The 16,611-nt window shown below is 40.9% G+C and overlaps 1 protein-coding gene across 1 annotated transcript; it reads left to right on the forward strand.

The window, feature by feature from the left end:
- Positions 1 to 1,463: 1,463 nt before the first annotated feature.
- Positions 1,464 to 9,916, forward strand: b3galnt2 (beta-1,3-N-acetylgalactosaminyltransferase 2). The gene is made up of 12 exons (XM_026310274.1): positions 1,464 to 1,731; positions 2,341 to 2,467; positions 2,803 to 2,903; positions 4,767 to 4,966; positions 5,218 to 5,313; positions 5,851 to 5,961; positions 6,071 to 6,149; positions 6,713 to 6,896; positions 7,249 to 7,374; positions 7,574 to 7,733; positions 7,827 to 7,883; positions 8,919 to 9,916. The coding sequence occupies exons 1-12, from the start codon at positions 1,623 to 1,625 to the stop codon at positions 9,054 to 9,056; spliced, it is 1,488 nt and encodes a 495-aa protein (XP_026166059.1). The 5' UTR covers positions 1,464 to 1,622; the 3' UTR covers positions 9,057 to 9,916.
- The last annotated feature ends 6,695 nt before the right edge of the window (positions 9,917 to 16,611 follow it).

Consider the following 16,611-nt stretch of genomic DNA (forward strand, 5'->3'; position numbering starts at 1 on the left):
GGACCTGAATGGATAAAAGGGTTCTGTATAGATCTGGAGAAAAGTGCAGTGAGTGCTGAGTGTTTTGCATGCTGCAATGCAAAACAGAAACTGAAAAGAATTAGTCTAAATAGGGTTACACATTTAAATTAAAGGTTAATAAAAATTAAGCACATAGACAAACTAGAGTACATAAGGGCTGGGTATCCGCAGTAAAGCAGGATGGTACGGTGCATTTCAAGAAACCCTTAATATAGCCCAGGATAAAAGTTGCTATGAATTCCTTATCAAATGGATGCTGTTTTGCAGATAGAGTCTAAATCATTATAATGAGTATATCTACGAATATGATTCCAAAACAAATTATATAATGCTCAGAAAAGTAATTATCTCTAAGGCAGTGGGTTATCTAATACTGAGAATCTATGCTAGAGCAATTTTCCAAATTGAGCAATGAGCCCCCAAAGTATAGGCAAAATACACAAGAATAGGAATAATTTCTGATAAGATTATTTATCTACAGTCTCAGCAAGCTGTTTTGAAGCAGCTTCTCAACGATTTTTACTCATAAAAGTGGAATACAGTGTGTTGCATGCCAGTGTTTTCCATTACATTATTATTTTTGCTAGAAGGGGTGGTAAGGTCTTCTAAAATAACATTTTAGGCATTGCTGGAACTCTATTAAAATCAATACGAATGAAATGTTTACAAGCAGCAGCAGGCACCCTTGGTGGCATGGCCCACTCTTTGTCTCCAGGAGAGAAACACTGGTGCTCTCAAAGTCAGAAGAAATCCTCCTCAAACAGCCCTTTCCATGCACAATAGATTTCATTTAAAAGATTTATGTGTGGTGCAGAGGAACAGCAGACATAATAAAGTTATGTTCTAATCTTAAAGCTATAACATGTCACTTGGGTTTTAGAGGGATACAATGATTCATATTTTAATTTTATACCCCTCTTAAAAGGTTTTTCTCAATTCATCAAAAATTTGCAGTGTGCTTTGGAGCAAAACAAAACCCCCGAAAAACTTGTTTGTGTGAAAACTATGCACTTACGTCCAAGAACATGTGATAAACAATTTATTCTGCTTGTAGCATTTAGATTAGTTCAACATGAGAGGAAAATGAAAACTACATGGTGGTGCCATATTTTAAAGGAGTCATGTTAAATGGTCTAATGTAGCTTATTTATATGTTTTATAGGCTACAGCAAGTAAAAGTAAACACCATAGATGCACCATAGATAGACTTAGAATAGGATCTAATAACAACAACAATAATAGTAATTGTAACAATAACAGTAATAATGATGATGATGATGATGATGATGATGATTGTATATATATATTTTACATTACCATCACATATATTTTCACGTATCATGCTATTATGTTTCTGATTGGCTAGAGAGCGTTGAACTCCATTTCCCAGCGTGCAGCGCGGCAGGACTCCTCGCGTCCCATTGGTCCAGCTCTCCGAGCAGCGGAGGCAGACATGAGGCGGTGCTGAGAGCCCGGCGGAGAGCTGCGGAGCTGAAATGAAGCGCACACACGGAGGGGCTCACACCGTGCAGTGCCGAGCGGCTCAGGAAGAGGCTCCGCTAAAGCTGAAGGCTGCTCCGGCTGAGTGAAGGGCTCCGTCCATGCGGAGGCTAGCGCTCATTCTGCTGCCCTGTGCTGTCGCCGTCCTGGTGCACTTGTGGTTGGCACAACGACCCTCCTCTGCCCCGCTGGACAACAACACATACTCGGGTACTTTTCAGCCACAGCCCGGGCTTCACCTCCTCACAGCCTCGCAACTTTTTTGTTAATACCCGCGCGGCTGGCTAACTTTGCGTGTTGTGGCCGTAGTTTGCGTGGGAACAGGTAGTTTGACCGTGCGTGTGTTTCAGTGGGAAATAACGTGGCAGTGGAGTAGAGTTGGGCGTAGCTGGGATAGTCTGCCCTCAGGAACAGAGACCGAAACGAGCGGAGCATCTCCGTCTTGTCACAGAGCGACCACTGTGCCGGATTATCTCTTATCAGGGCTATGCTGCAGACTCCAGCCTGCTTCTTTATCAGGGGAATTAAGTTTATCCACCCTCTGATGCACGAACACTTTCATTGTCATGAGTTGAATTACAGGGTGCTCCACAGGGCAGACTAAATGTCAGGGGGGACTACTGTCAGGATCAGGGATGAGAACCTTAAATCAGACATGAGTTGTATTTTTATCTCCTGGTGTTGCCTTAAATCCTTGTCACTAAGTCATGGTTTAGCACACGTTATATTTAATGCCTGATCACTGGGCAGGACAGTGCTGCTTTATCATTTCTGTCAGAGCCTATAAATGTTGCAGCGTGGTTTCTGTTTTTGACACAGATGAGGCATTACCTTTCTATGAAGTTTTGGTGGGAGTGCTGTCAGCGAGACACCATTATGAACTGCGACAAGCGATAAGGGAGACCTGGCTGGGCTACCTCCGAGATCACCCCCACTTCCAGCACAGGTCTGTATGCAGCATCTCCAACTTCACCACTTGTTTTATTCCCAGTCAGATTCATCCGGTGGAAATAAAGCCTGCAGCTGGCAGCAGATAACTGACTGCCCCATCAACGCCTTTATCTTCACCTGACCGACGCTCAGTTTTCTCTCTTTCATTCTTCCTTTTTGCCCATTTCCTTCTCATCCAGCGATCTGAGCACAGATAAGGTGTGATGGCCTTTAAGCAACCCTCGGTAACCATGGCAACGGAGGGTGGATAGATGGACAAGCTTTGGAAATCTTGTGGTCTAATACTGCACAAAAAGAGATGAAGGCAGTAGTGTTTGTGCTTCTTTTCAGAGTGGGGGTGAAGTTCATCGTGGGCAAACGTGGGTGTCCCATTCCAGAGGAGGACAGAGAGGATCCGTACTCCTGCTCCCTACTGAACTTCACTGAGCCGGGTAAAATTTCACAGAGAGGTGGTCCGTGCAATCTGTTGCTTGCATGTGTAATTGTCAGTAGTGGAGCTGAGGCAGAATAAGAGGAGCTGAGGTGAAAGAATGAAAATAATATATATATATTCAGAAAAGAAGTAAAACACTTTTTTCCCAAGTACCAACAAGGACTCAAGGGCACCGTTCTTTTCATACCCAAGGCCAAAGCAGAAATGTCTCACAGTCAACAACACAGCTGCTGCAGCTGTAACTAGAACTGCATGCTATTACTTGAAAGTAAAGCTATATGAAGCACTGATGCGCAGTGTATGAAGTAATTGAACGGACTCGCTGTCAGATTGAACGTGCGCAGTAATTGTTGTGTCTCTCACCCCCACACACAGCCAGTCCCATTCAGCCGTTTCACCCCTTTTCCCCGTCAGTGCAGTGTTTGCTGCCTTCATGAAAACGTAATTACTGCTCATCAGAAAAGGCTTTTTCATACAATGGCCTTTGGGGTCATAGTGATGTTTTATTTTTCCAGCCTATTTTCTGCTCTCCACTGTGGTAATGGTTGTAAGTGTTGACGTGATTTGATTCAGAATCGCAGGCGGGCGGGCAGCTTTGCTCGTTATGATTGGAAGAGAAAGAGACAATGACTGCTTTTAAACCCAGTTTGGTACCTGATGCAGGATTCAGGTCAAAGCGCATGTTAAGTGGACAGTTAATTGTTGATGAAGTGTTTGTGCTGCAATCATCACAAGGGTTTTTCTTTGGGACGAGAATAAGGTGAATGCCAATTAGCTCCCAGCACACAGTGTTTGTGTTCTGCATCTTGTGAACAGAAAGAAATACTTTTTTTTTTTTTTTTACAGTGTTTGATTGGTCAGTTTTGATAAGCGATAAGTTATTAATGCTTATTTTTAAAACAAAACAATCTGCTGGTTTCAGCTTGTCAGATATTATGCTTTTTGTTTTTTCTAGGCTTTTATGGTAGTTAATTGAACATATTTTCATTTTGGACTATTGTTTGGACAGAACAAGTAATTTCCTTTTTGGGCTCTGGACAAAACATGATCAGTATTTATGACATTTGATTTTATCCAGTTGTTTGAGACAGTCAGTAGTTTTGACAGTTTCATTAACAAGTAATGAAAATGACTGGTAATTGTCAGTCAGATGATCATTGTCGTCACCTCTAATTGTGTGTTTAGGTGCGCGCTAATTTACTGCTGAACCAAGTAATGTAAGGTATTACAGAACTTAAGTTGTTTGTTAATAATTTATGATTTATGCCTAGACCTTTTTCATTTTCCCCTCGGTAAACTAGCAACATTTAGTTGGCCGGTGCCAGGAGAGCAGCACTGTTGTCTGTTTGTTTTGATTAGTGTACACAAACTAAGCATTTATATGTAGTCAGCATGAGAGCATTCAATATATCCTCACTGCTCAGTTCCAGCTCAATTCCACTTGGTCAGTGTGAGAAATGTTTGGGTTGATAAAATGCAGCTCTCTCTTTGCCCTCTCCTCTAATTGTCTTTATTTTGGCGCGAGCAGCAGAACTTCTGTAGAATGCATATAAAGTAAAAAGCTTGCTTCCTTTTAGCAGCCTTGATCTTTTCATTGATCTCCTGGGTAATAAACTGCTCTTTTTGTAATTAAGAAACCACACTGACGAGCTGGACGCACTTTGAAGACAACGGTCCCAAGAACCAGCTCCCCAAACTGCTGATGGTGTAGCTTTACCAGAGTCTGCCTTCTTGTCTGACCGCTCTCCCTCTCTCTGAATCACCCGGTCTTTGTCACTGAAAAGAGGCAGTCAGCATGTTGCCGTCCTAATAAATTTCACGTTTGCTTGTGCAGTAACTTCCTGTCCTCTCTCTGTCCCAGTGACAGGGCAGGATGCAGAGATAGAGATCGTGACGGCGTCTGACCCCTCGGTGCTCGTCCCCTCCGAGGTCTTAGCCATCGCCCTTGATTTCAAAGTCCTCCACCCAGTGGTGATCACCAGGCTAGGGGTCTTTCCGAGCGGGACCCAGCCACAGCTTCAGAGCAATGTTACGGTGAAGCTTTTCCAGCTGGACCAGGAGGTAACGCGGCTCTGCCCTCTGAGCACAATATGTCCTGAATGCAGCCTTGTTGTGGAGCCTGGTGTATACACAGCCTGTATACTCCAGCTGGTGGAGTCAGGGCTGCTACTGTTTATACATTAAAAAGGCAAAAACAGAAGCCCCTGCTGTGTTGAAGCTGTTAACAGTTTGTTGCTCAGATTGTAAAAACAACAACAAAAAACTATACTTTATTAATGAATTCATTATGGTTAAAAACATCATTTTTGCAGGAGGCTGTGGTTACAGCCCGCTTCAGTGCCATCAGCACAGGGACCATGGTAAATGGGGTGTGGTACAAACCAGTGGAGCAGTTCATCCTGCCTAAGGTCAGTTTCACACAAACTCAGGATCATAGAGAGGATCTTAGAAATACTCAGTTTATGTTTTAATTATGTGGATTCTGTATTTGCCTGTTGAATTTTCTGCAAGTTGTATTTAAAAGGAGTATCTCCTTCATAGAAAATTCATCTGATTAAGTCATTCATACTTAATCAATACATATTTAAATAATTTGTTGTTTCTCGTTAGAAAACAAAATGCTAGATGTGATTTCAGAGCCTTCTCCAGACTGCCAGTAAAGAGTAACTTAACAGAAGGTTAAAAACTCACCCAAGGTTGATGTTGGGTCCTGAAATTAAACTATTTGAAGCCAGCAAAGTCAGGATTTTAAGTTACTCTTTAATAAAATATCAGAGAAAGCCCAGAACCAATCTAAATAAAATTGAAGTTCTTCTAAGGTTTCTGAAACCAACAAATTACAAGACACGACACAGAGTCCGACTGCGTACAGTATATTGTTGCTCAGTTTGAATCGTGTTGGGCAGAACAATGTGCAACAAATGAAATATCTGTTACTTATCCAGGGTTTTGAGGGGACCCTGGTCTGGGAGAGTCTGGACTCTGCAGGACTCACCACAGTCAACTACTCCTCTGTGCAGCTCAATGATGGAGGAGGTGTCCTCAAGATCTCCTCTGTGTGTACTAACATTTGTTGGCAAAAACAGACAATACTCTCTCTCATGTTGTAAAGTGAAGCAAAGGTTCAGCAGGTTAAAACTTTGTTTTTTTTTCTTGGACTTGCAGATTGCAGAGGGCATATTGCCTCATAGAAGTGCTCTTGGGTTTCCTGGTTTAGCTGGAGGGTTCACATTTACTATCTACGGTCAGTCCAGCAGCAGAGCTAATTCTGAGCTTTTTATGAAAGCAGTTCAATCAAAACTACTCTATGAGCCAATTTTTGTAAAAGGACTCACTATGTAAAGTTTCAAAAAACATTGTTCAGTCTGGCAGTTTATGAGATTAGCTCCTTTTTCGCCTCAGGGCTCTTGCATACATGCCAAATGGGAAATAACACTTTTTCCTCCCTTTTATCCTGTTGTGCTACATTATTGATTTTACCTCCTCCCTGTGTTTGCATTTGTGTTTATCTGAGAATGTATTTGTAGCCATTTTGGGGAAAACAAAATTAAATTCACCATTCAGTATCTCTGAAAACAGAACTAATGATGCATGCTGTAAAATGTCATAGTTTTATTATATTGTTGCCAGCTAGTGATTTAGGTTATTATTCTTCTGAAGTTCCGTAATTTATTCAAACTCTGCAAATAAAAAGTTAATGTGACTTTTTTAATATCTCATTCTGTTCCAAAACTCTACCTCCAATTTGTCCTGTAATTCTGAATTTGTTGTCACCCCCCAACCCCCCTTCGACTACTTGGTTGTCAGATGGAGATGGTCTGTCCGGACTCCTGCGGGGCCGCCCAGCCAGGATGGAGCATCATGCCTCCAGGCTGAGGCAGGAGGACGCCGGCTTGGCGCAGGAAAGCCTGAGGCACGGCGACATGGTGTTCGTAGATGTGGTAGACACCTACAGGAACGTGCCTTCCAAACTGCTTCAGTTCTATAAATGGTATGCCAAGTGCTAATGACTCGATTCTCTGTCTCCAAATTGCCTGGGCCCTCTGAGGAAATCAGCAACCTGAAATGAAAGTGTGTCGTCGCCTCAGAATGTCTTGCTGTTAGAGTCACGATTGCAGTCGCTCAGTCAGGGAAAAAGTACAGTTGTGAGTCATCAGGTTGCAAAATATACAGAGTGGTCTTAAGCTTTAACTTGGCAAGTGTTTTATTTGTTTGCAGGACCTCGTGCCCTTCAGCCAGTGATATTTGAAAGTAAATCCACTCTGGGATATTGCAAAAAAAAAACAAAAAAAAAAACTCAGGAGGTGGGCTTTAATTAAGGTTGCAAATTCCCTCTATGGCAGGTCTGTGGGAAACGCTGACTTTAATCTGCTGCTGAAGACGGATGATGATTGTTACATCGACGTGGACTCAGTATTAATGAAGATTGACCACAAGGGTCTCAAGCGTACCAATTTCTGGTGGGGGAAGTAAGTATAGTTGCATATTCTGAGATATATTTTGCTCATGATTTTTTGTCCACCTGCGTTTGCAAGTTAACTTTGTTGCACCGTCAGCACTAAACTTTAGATGAAAGGAAACAGGAATGCTCTGCAGAGTCAAACCGGTGAGGGGTCAGGTGAAACGGAGACAGCGTTTGATAATCATGTATCTGCCATGCTGACCCAGTTTCAGGCAGAGCTGGGCTGTGGATCGCATTGGGAAGTGGCAGGAGCTGGAGTACGCTAGTCCAGCATACCCGGCGTTTGCCTGCGGCTCAGGCTATGTGGTCTCTCGTGACCTGGTCCAGTGGCTTGCCAGGAATGCAGAGAAACTGAAGGCCTATCAGGTGGAGTACCGAGCACCACGAAACTGTGGGAAGATTGTGGGCAGATGATGATGATTATAGTGTAAGCAATCTGTCCTGGGGGTCTTGTTGCAGGGAGAAGATGTGAGCATGGGGATATGGATGGCAGCAGTTGGACCACAGAAATATCAGGTAAAAGAAAAGTTCCTTGATTGACATTAATATCATCACAAATGATTTGGTTTGTTTTCCATTCTGATATATGAATATATAACATCTAAAATACCATTTATCAGACCTTGTCAGAGATAGAAATTGTTCTACACTTTTCATCACAGTCCCTGGTATTTTCACAGTCCACCAGCCTGTATCAAGATGAAACGAGCTTTTAACGTCTGTCATTAAGAAATGTTAGAAAACAGACAAAAACATATTAAGTTGTTTTTAAGATGAAAATATTATGAAGAATCGCAATATTATGCTCTGACAGTCTGATTTTAGTTTGACATATGTTCTGTCTCAGCTTGAATAACCCTCTGAAGCCCTGTCTCTCTGTCTTTACTGTGGGTAATACATCAAATTTTATTTCTGTTGCATCTTTTATACAAGTTAGTGCAGTTCAAAGTGCTTTACGAGTGACTGAAACTAAAGATGAAGAGCCGCACCACGAGACACTAACGCACTGAAAACCTCACTTGCACGTAGATAACAAGTGACTAAAACTCCATCTAAAACTCCAAAATGAAAATATACAATATAAAATCAAACACTTTATTTGAAGTGATAGTTGGCCCCTCTTACTTCATGGCACCAAACAGTCAGATGATCATTGTTTATTATCTCACTTTCTAACTTGATAACTATTGTGCTTTTTCTACTTTGTACAAAGCTGCGTTATATTGTTTGCCTTTTAAACTATACAAAACACACATTCTTTATTGGACACTAGTGTTTTAGCACAGCACTACCACCCTTGCACCTTTTCTCAGATGTTTTGTACGAGCAGGTGATAAATAAAACTTGTAAATCGTGAAATTTCCTGGCAGAGTCGACAGGATCGTTTCATTCACTGGATAAATCCTGGAAGCGTAGAGCTCGGTTACAGCCTATCAAAGGTGCATGTTAACAGTTTAACCTGAACAAGACCTGAACAAGTGTATGACTAATAACCAGATCAGCGTGTGCATGTTAACACAGCCACTGTCCTGCCCCCTTCTCCGTTGCCAGGACCCCGGCTGGCTGTGTGAGAAAGAGTGCTACCTGGACATGCTGTCGTCCCCTCAGCACACAGCCGAGGAGCTGCACGTCCTCTGGGACAGAAAGAGGGCATGCGGAGACCCCTGCGGTTGTCCCTGGGGCCACTAAAATCTGGTTCACACCACACTCACAACACAGCACTGTGGGTAAAATGCACTTGGCATGCGTCAGTTCGGTTTGTGGGGTTTCCTTAAAAACCACACAAAAACACAGTTAAACACAGTTTTATCAGTTATTATAATACAATTTAAAGACTTCTAAAATGTTGGATTTTCTGTTAGGAAACCACCTTAAAACTTTTGAGATTCTAATGCAGGTTCATAATTTTAACAAGACACTGTACCAACAACAGCTTCATAATACATTTAACTGTAGAACAGTGTCAGTATTTGTATCATTAAATCGGTTATTAAAATGACCAGTGGAGCAGACGTGTGGGAACAGACTTTGGATGAAAAGTAACGTGATAACTGTCAGGGATCGACAGGAGCCATGTGCTGGCCTTCATGAACAGAATCATTGCTGTAAGACTTCAGTACTTTGTAATATTAGAATTATTGATATTCTGATACTTGACAGACTTAAATAACTTTTACCTTTAGATTTAAAAGGGTTAATTGGTGGTATTTTAAGATGACTGCTTTTCATTGCTGTATTTTGTAAATTATTGTCTTAAGCCTTTCATCCTCTTCACTATTTGTAGATTTACAACAAGCTTTCTCACAAACACACAGTTTGTACTGTAACTGTCATTGTGCAAATAGTGATGTGGCCTTACTGTGTTGTTAGGCATCATACTGTATGTGTGTTAACACTTGTGAAATCAACACAGATTTAAATGAGTATATGTGCGACACAAAGTTTTGGAACCTGACAAAGCAGTCGGAGCGACTGTGGGAAAGACGCACTAGCTCAGCACTGGTTTTATGAACGCCTCCTCACAGGAAATAAAGAACACATACGAGAGACTGTGACTTCCTTGGTGTTTATTTTGGGGACGAGGTGCACGGTGCTGGTGATTTTGTGCTGAGCCTAACCTGTATTGAGCCTGAAGCTTTGTTTTAGCTTTTAATGCTGTTCAGTTATCACCAGAGAAATACAGTCAGCAAACAGATGCACATGTTGTCACACAAATCAGTTTTTTCACCTTAAAAAGAAATGTGGAATCACTTTGGTCTCTACCGATGATTGTTTTTCTCTGTGATTGGTTTTGTCTGCAGTCTCTTCCTGTGACTCCAGACACTGCTGGAATGATGAACAGGGAAACATGTGGAGTGTCTGATCAGTGTGACTTTATGCTATTCAAAAGGACAACCAGCTGTATGTACACGGAGACTGTGTTAAGATTTGTTTTTTGTGAGACTCCTTCGAACATATACTTTTAGTTGCTGCAGTGATTTGTTTATTGAAGTAAAGCCGTGTGGTTGATGCTGAGTCACCAGAATTAGATTGCCTCACTGTATGTTTTCGTAAATGGTGAAAGATAATGCTCAGTATTTTACTAATGTAGGACAATTCAAGTCATTTTTTTATTTAGGCCTGCCCTACCTGCCAAGAAATCTATTTCTGCAATTAACCCGACATGGTAGCAGACATTCCTCTTCCTCTGAACCCCCATGCTCTCCCTCCCCATCTTATCCTTTCAGCGCCTCTCTTTCAGTGAGCCGCATGATAACAAAGTCATATCCGCATCTGTTCCACTCTTCTACCTAGATAAGGACGGCATTTTTCACCCCATCAGCCCTTCTCACTGATTTGTCTCCAAGTCCTTCATTGTGAATCGAGATGAGCGTGGAAATAACACGCAGATGGGGGGAGGGAAAGCTCATTTCTCATTTCTGCTCTGGTGCTCCTTCAGAATGTGAAGTTATTGAATTTGTCTAAACTTTGATGAGTGCTGTGTAGATATTGCCACTTACTGATGTAAAATGTTTAAATTATTATCATTTTATTTTCAGAGACATGCTTCAAATATTCTGCCTCTTTTTATTCAAGCCATATTCTCTCATACCAATTCATCCGACCAGGCGCTCAAATCGGCCGTATCTACCTCTGTCATAGCAACTGGAGACAAATTGCACTGTGGTTACTTACGAAGTGCGATTTTGTGTTGTGAGTCTTTTCCCTTAAAATAATGTAACTGCTCCCCTGTTTTTAATGTTAGATATATCTCACCTTATTCCTGCCAATATAGACTTTTAAAATAGCATAACTCAGTGTGTCTATGTAATGTGAAGAGAACTCATTTGCTGATAAGTGGCTCATATTTGGAGGGAGGAAAAAGGCTCACATGCTGGCAAAAGCAAGAGTTAGATGGTGTGAAACGATGTTGTCAGGGGGGCACAGTGCTCAAGAATTCCTTTGTTCACTGGGAGATAAATATTTGTGAACATGAAGTCGCTCCCAAAGCTAGATAATTTAAAACTAAAGAAGCAGAACAGGCCATAATGAAAAGATCTCAGCTCATCTTACTGACCTAGAATATCTGATTCATCCAGATGTGTGATATAAATAGACCCCACACGTTTTGAATCATCTCTGCCCTTAAGCGTGTGTGTAATCTTTTCTAAGCGACGACAAGAGTACAATTCCCTGAACCACTGACTTATTTTCACTCTATTAATATTTTGCCACAAAAGTGCAATCATCTGTTTAGCCTGTGACAAACGCTGCTCAGAGAAAATAGAGGGAACTTGGGCGCTCAAGTTGATTATATTTATAAAATCCTTTTCATCTTCAGTCTCACCTCTTTACAAAACTAATCTTCTTCTAGCTCTGCAGATTGAACACAAGAATGTGTTGACATTACAAATTTGAGTTTTATTTTTGTGATGTCTGGCTCTGGCAGACACTTAATTTTACTTGAGTGTTTGAATCTGTTTTGCCTGATGTACCCCACAGCCCTGTCTGATGAGTTCAAGTGCCCCTTCATCAGCACCACTCGCCCTGTTCCAAATATGTCATTAATTGAGTATCAGCTGCACATTAGATAAGGTTTTTTTTTGTTTATTCATTACCTCCAACATTAGCTATTTATTTTGTTAGACATTTAAAAAGATATGTCTTTTGAAGTGATTTTAAAAAGATATCACAGATTCTGCAAGCCTCAGATCTTCAGACAGAGCAGTGAGGGGTCCAGACTACAAAAGTCCAATCTGCTTTAGTCTTGAGCCAGGACTTAGAGTCCTCAGAGTCCTGTCTGAAGGTCTAAGACTGTTCTCTATCTTGTAAGGGAACGACAGTTCAGCAGTATAGCTAGGAGCTAGACCATCGAGCGCTTTAAAGGTAATCAGCAAAACCTTAAAATCAATGCTCGAGCTGACTGGTAACCAGTGAAGAGGGGACAGGCCTGGGCTGATATGATCTGGTCTGCTAGTAATTTGTTAAAAGGCAGGCAGCTGCATTTTGCACAAACTGAAAGCCTGAGATTGTGTTTGGCCCAACAGTGAGCATAAAGAATTACAGTAATCTAACAAAAACTGCAATACTCAGCCCAAACCAATAAACAGAGAGTAACATTTAATAAAAAGACATTACCTTACAATATATTTGAAATAAATTTGATTTAGCTTATTACAATAAGTAATAATTTTCTTAAGGCAACCTAAAGTGACTGTTTAAATTAAACTATCAGGTGAATTAAAATGCTTTGTGACTGTGTGAATTATTGTGTTAGGTAGCGTATTAAAGTGCTGGCTACAAAGGATCTCTGAAGAAATTCATATAGCATCAAAAATCTAAATCTTCCTCTAGATGTTCACTAAACGACTACGTCTGTATCAGTGTTATCCAACAATGAAGCTTCTCCTGCTAAACACCACGATGGAGTTTTAGTCAGAATATGAATGAACCCAGCTGCAGATTTATTCACTGCTCTGCAGTGACTGCAGATGAAAATGACTGATATTGTAGCATTTGTTGTAATTGTGTATTTTATTATTTCCAAAGCTTTATATATAAATTTATATTAAGGCGGCCATTTTATAATGCAAGAAGAACAAAAGGTTATGCATTTTATTTTAAGTGTAACATCATCTTAAATATTTTAGAAATGTTAGTGCTAAGATCTACAAAAGATGAAGTGTTTTGGAAAAAAAAAACACATTTCAGTACTGTAGTATATTATATAATATATAAATATACAGTTCTGACTGTTGTAAATTCATTTGTAAAATCACTGTGTTAAGATTATTTTAGTTGTGGACAGAGTTTGTTCACCATAAAACTAGTTCTATTTTTTTTTTAGTGTCTCAGCCAATCAGAAACTGGAAGATACCATCTTAGTTGAGGGTGAAATTGGGGAAGAATTGGTATCTTCCAGGTTCTGATTGGCTGAACACACCTGATCCAGGTAATCATTAGAGGTTAGGACAGTAGCACTCAAGGAACTTTGTCCACCCGAGTTAGAGATCTTAAGAAATGATACTGTTGTGAGAAATGCTGAGAGTAGAGTAGAATAAGTAGAGTAAGAACAAAACCTGAAAACACTATAATCAGACAAAGACGGACCAATAAAACACAGGTGCTGCTTTCCACCAATGGAGAGAGCTGTGGGATTTGAAAGGCCTGAGGGGGGATTCAGGCTGCTGATGTTTCTGCTCAACAGGTGAGTAGTGTTTGCTATGTTAGTATCAATGTGATGTTCATTTTGGTAATCTTTGAGGCATGTTAGCAAATCACAGCTGGCTCATTAGCAAGCAAGCATGTGTAGGATTGTAAGTGTGTTGTTTAGCTACAGCAGCTGGATGTTTTGAGAGAATAACAGTGGAGTCTGTGGCGGGTTAGTCATCAGTATGTTGGTTGGGTTTGGGGTCATGTTTATGCCTCTTAACTGGAGTAAGATGTGGATGGATTTGTTTTGGTGCTGATGTAAACACTGTGACCTCAGAATCATGGACTATTCATTCATACATGTAGAAGCTGCTCTAGAGTTTGTGAAAGTAAGGATGCACCTTTGGGTGGGGCAGGGGACGTTGTCTGACGTGTAAAGGGTTTATTGTCCATTCATGTTTGTGATGTGGGTGCAGGTGAGAGCGATAGAGGGTGGCATTTATTGATCACATTGGTGCTAGACTGTTTAGAGGTCTAGATGTTTTTGTACCAGAGCCTTTGTTCGGCCGGTCGTCATCATCATTTTGGGCTGGATGAGTGTGGTCTCTGATGACACTGCAGATCCATCAGCTCATAGATTAGATCTCTCTGTATCTGATCTGTCCACCCGCAGTTTATTCATTACCTCTATGGCCGTGGCACTGTGGCTATATGAACATTAAAACCTACCTGTGGAGCTAAAAGTGAAGGATTCTGATGAGGCACAGCTGTCCCACATCTGTGAAAGAAGACCTTACAGTCTGCCGAGTGGCGTGCATCTGCATACTCTCTCAAACAAATCTATATTCTTAGATTCTCCTCACAGAGCGTTGAACATTGCTGTCAATCAGACCCCTCCTCTGTGTGCACTAAAGCGAGGAGGAAATCATTTATTCATGACAACCAGCATCCAAAACCAGTATTTCTGATTCACAGGAATGAGGCGATATTATTAGACACACAACTATGCCCTAATGGGGCAACATTTTCATTTCCAAGTTGCAGTTGCACCCAGCTCTCTCTCTCTCTCTCTCTCTCTCATTTCCATAGCAGCCACAGTGCCTCAGCCTGCTAAGGTTATGGCTGTCACTTCTTGCAAACATTTGCAGAACACAGCTGTGAAATGTGTGACATTTTGGATGGTTAGATGACACTTTGACAATTAGACAGTACACATAATTACACACGTCTTCGACGAAGTGATGCAAATACTTGGTGAATCGTTGAGCTTCATGAGCCCACTTGACCTCTGCTGCAGCTACATGGCAGATTTACTGTGATGGTGTTTGTGAGAGATAATTAGCTCAGTCGTTACTGAAACATTACACAGTTATTCTGTCTTAAGAGCATAATAAATTAGCTCGTCTGTCTTATGATGAGATTCTTGGAAGCTACTTAATAATTTGATGTAACCTGATGAAACACTGGCAGTGTCATGATATCAGCTAAATGAGTCCAGTTACCCTCAAGTCAGCATTATAGGGTACTCCAGCAATTTAATATCGCACCTGCACGGACGGTTAATATTGCAGGAGCAGAAGACTAGACTTTATGACTTTTTAGTCCTTATTATGGGTCAGTCTCCAGTCACGTACTGTGTGTTTGCCTTAATGCAACTACATTAGTTATTTTGTCAGATTTCAGAAAACTCCCTATAGGGCTGCTGACACGTTTATTCACAAGCTGACTGGTAACTCCCCACGATGAATAAAACTTCATTCTAAAATTGCTCAAGTGTCCCGTTAATCACCCTACAGTCATTTTAAACTTATATAAGACAGTTTCATGCACAGTACAGTGGTTGCAGGTGGAAAAAAAACAAAAAGGGAGTGCTTTGTTGTTCTGCTTTGTCTCCAGTGGGACATGAGGGTGCAGTGAGATTTTTACAAACAACTGAGCGGTGGCAGAATTATACATGAGAACATGTGCTGTTCTGGGAATGGTGACAGGAATATTATACTGTAACCACACTGGCATGAATATGGTGAAGAGAAGGAAGGTCAGATATTAAGGGATAATTCTGTTAATTTTGTGTTTTTCAACAAATGCCATGAAAAGACCTACAAATGAGAATCACTCGTGTTGCCAAAACTGTATTCAGCTTATTTTTCTGAGCTTCCACCGTTGTCCAAGAAGTGAGAACGATCAATGTGCCACACTGCTGTACTGGGCCTGCTGTCATTGATATCACTAGACCAAACTGGCAGCTGAAAAAGTCCCTAGCAAGTCCCCAGCTGCTTTAGAGGTTATTTGTGCTAAGAGTAAAATGATAAATTTGTGACACATTTTAAAAAGAAAAATGTCTTCACCAGGAATGAATGGGCTTGGCTGAGAATAACAAAGAGGCTGGAGATGCATGGGATTTGTAAACAACAGCAACAGTATAGAATATCACCAACCTTATCCTCTAAAGAATCAGACCAGGGAGTTTCTACTTTGTTTTTCAAAGAGACATTATTATAACACATGGAATAATTTAGTTTGTTTGCTCAAACTCGCTGGTCTCATATCCTCTAAAGAATAAGACCAGCGAGTTTCTATTTTTTACATTTTTTTAAAGAGACCCCGGCTTTTATTATAACAAAGAATAACTTAGTTTGATCAAGCAAACTAAATATGCTCAATAAACATATTTGCCACTATCGGGCTATCTGCTGTGTTTAGACTGTCTCTTTGTGCGCTCAGGAGTATGGCATGAATCTAACACCATAAGGTCATTACGATGAATACATGAAATTCATAGGTAATTTTAGTCTCTGTGTGGGATTTGTGGAAGATGATTAAATAACAGGAAATCTGCATTATTCTGTAATGTAGCTGGAAACACATAAACAGTTGTGTTTAGTGGGAACCATCATGTAACATGGTTCAATGTATTGACCAGTGTAAGTCACAGTGAAATCAGTGTTCGTGCTTCTCCTCAGAGGCTCTTGTAGAGGAATAAAGCGTTCTACCAGTGGAGGAGCTCAGCAGCCCTGCAGTGAAGAACTGCATTTGTTCTGGCAGCTCTGGAGTGTAAATGTGTAAAACTATACATTTGTCAAGCAAGGTGCACTCAAAGAAACTGCAGCCT

Source organism: Mastacembelus armatus, chromosome 15 (genome assembly GCF_900324485.2).
Source record: "Mastacembelus armatus chromosome 15, fMasArm1.2, whole genome shotgun sequence".
Taxonomy (NCBI): domain Eukaryota; kingdom Metazoa; phylum Chordata; class Actinopteri; order Synbranchiformes; family Mastacembelidae; genus Mastacembelus; species Mastacembelus armatus.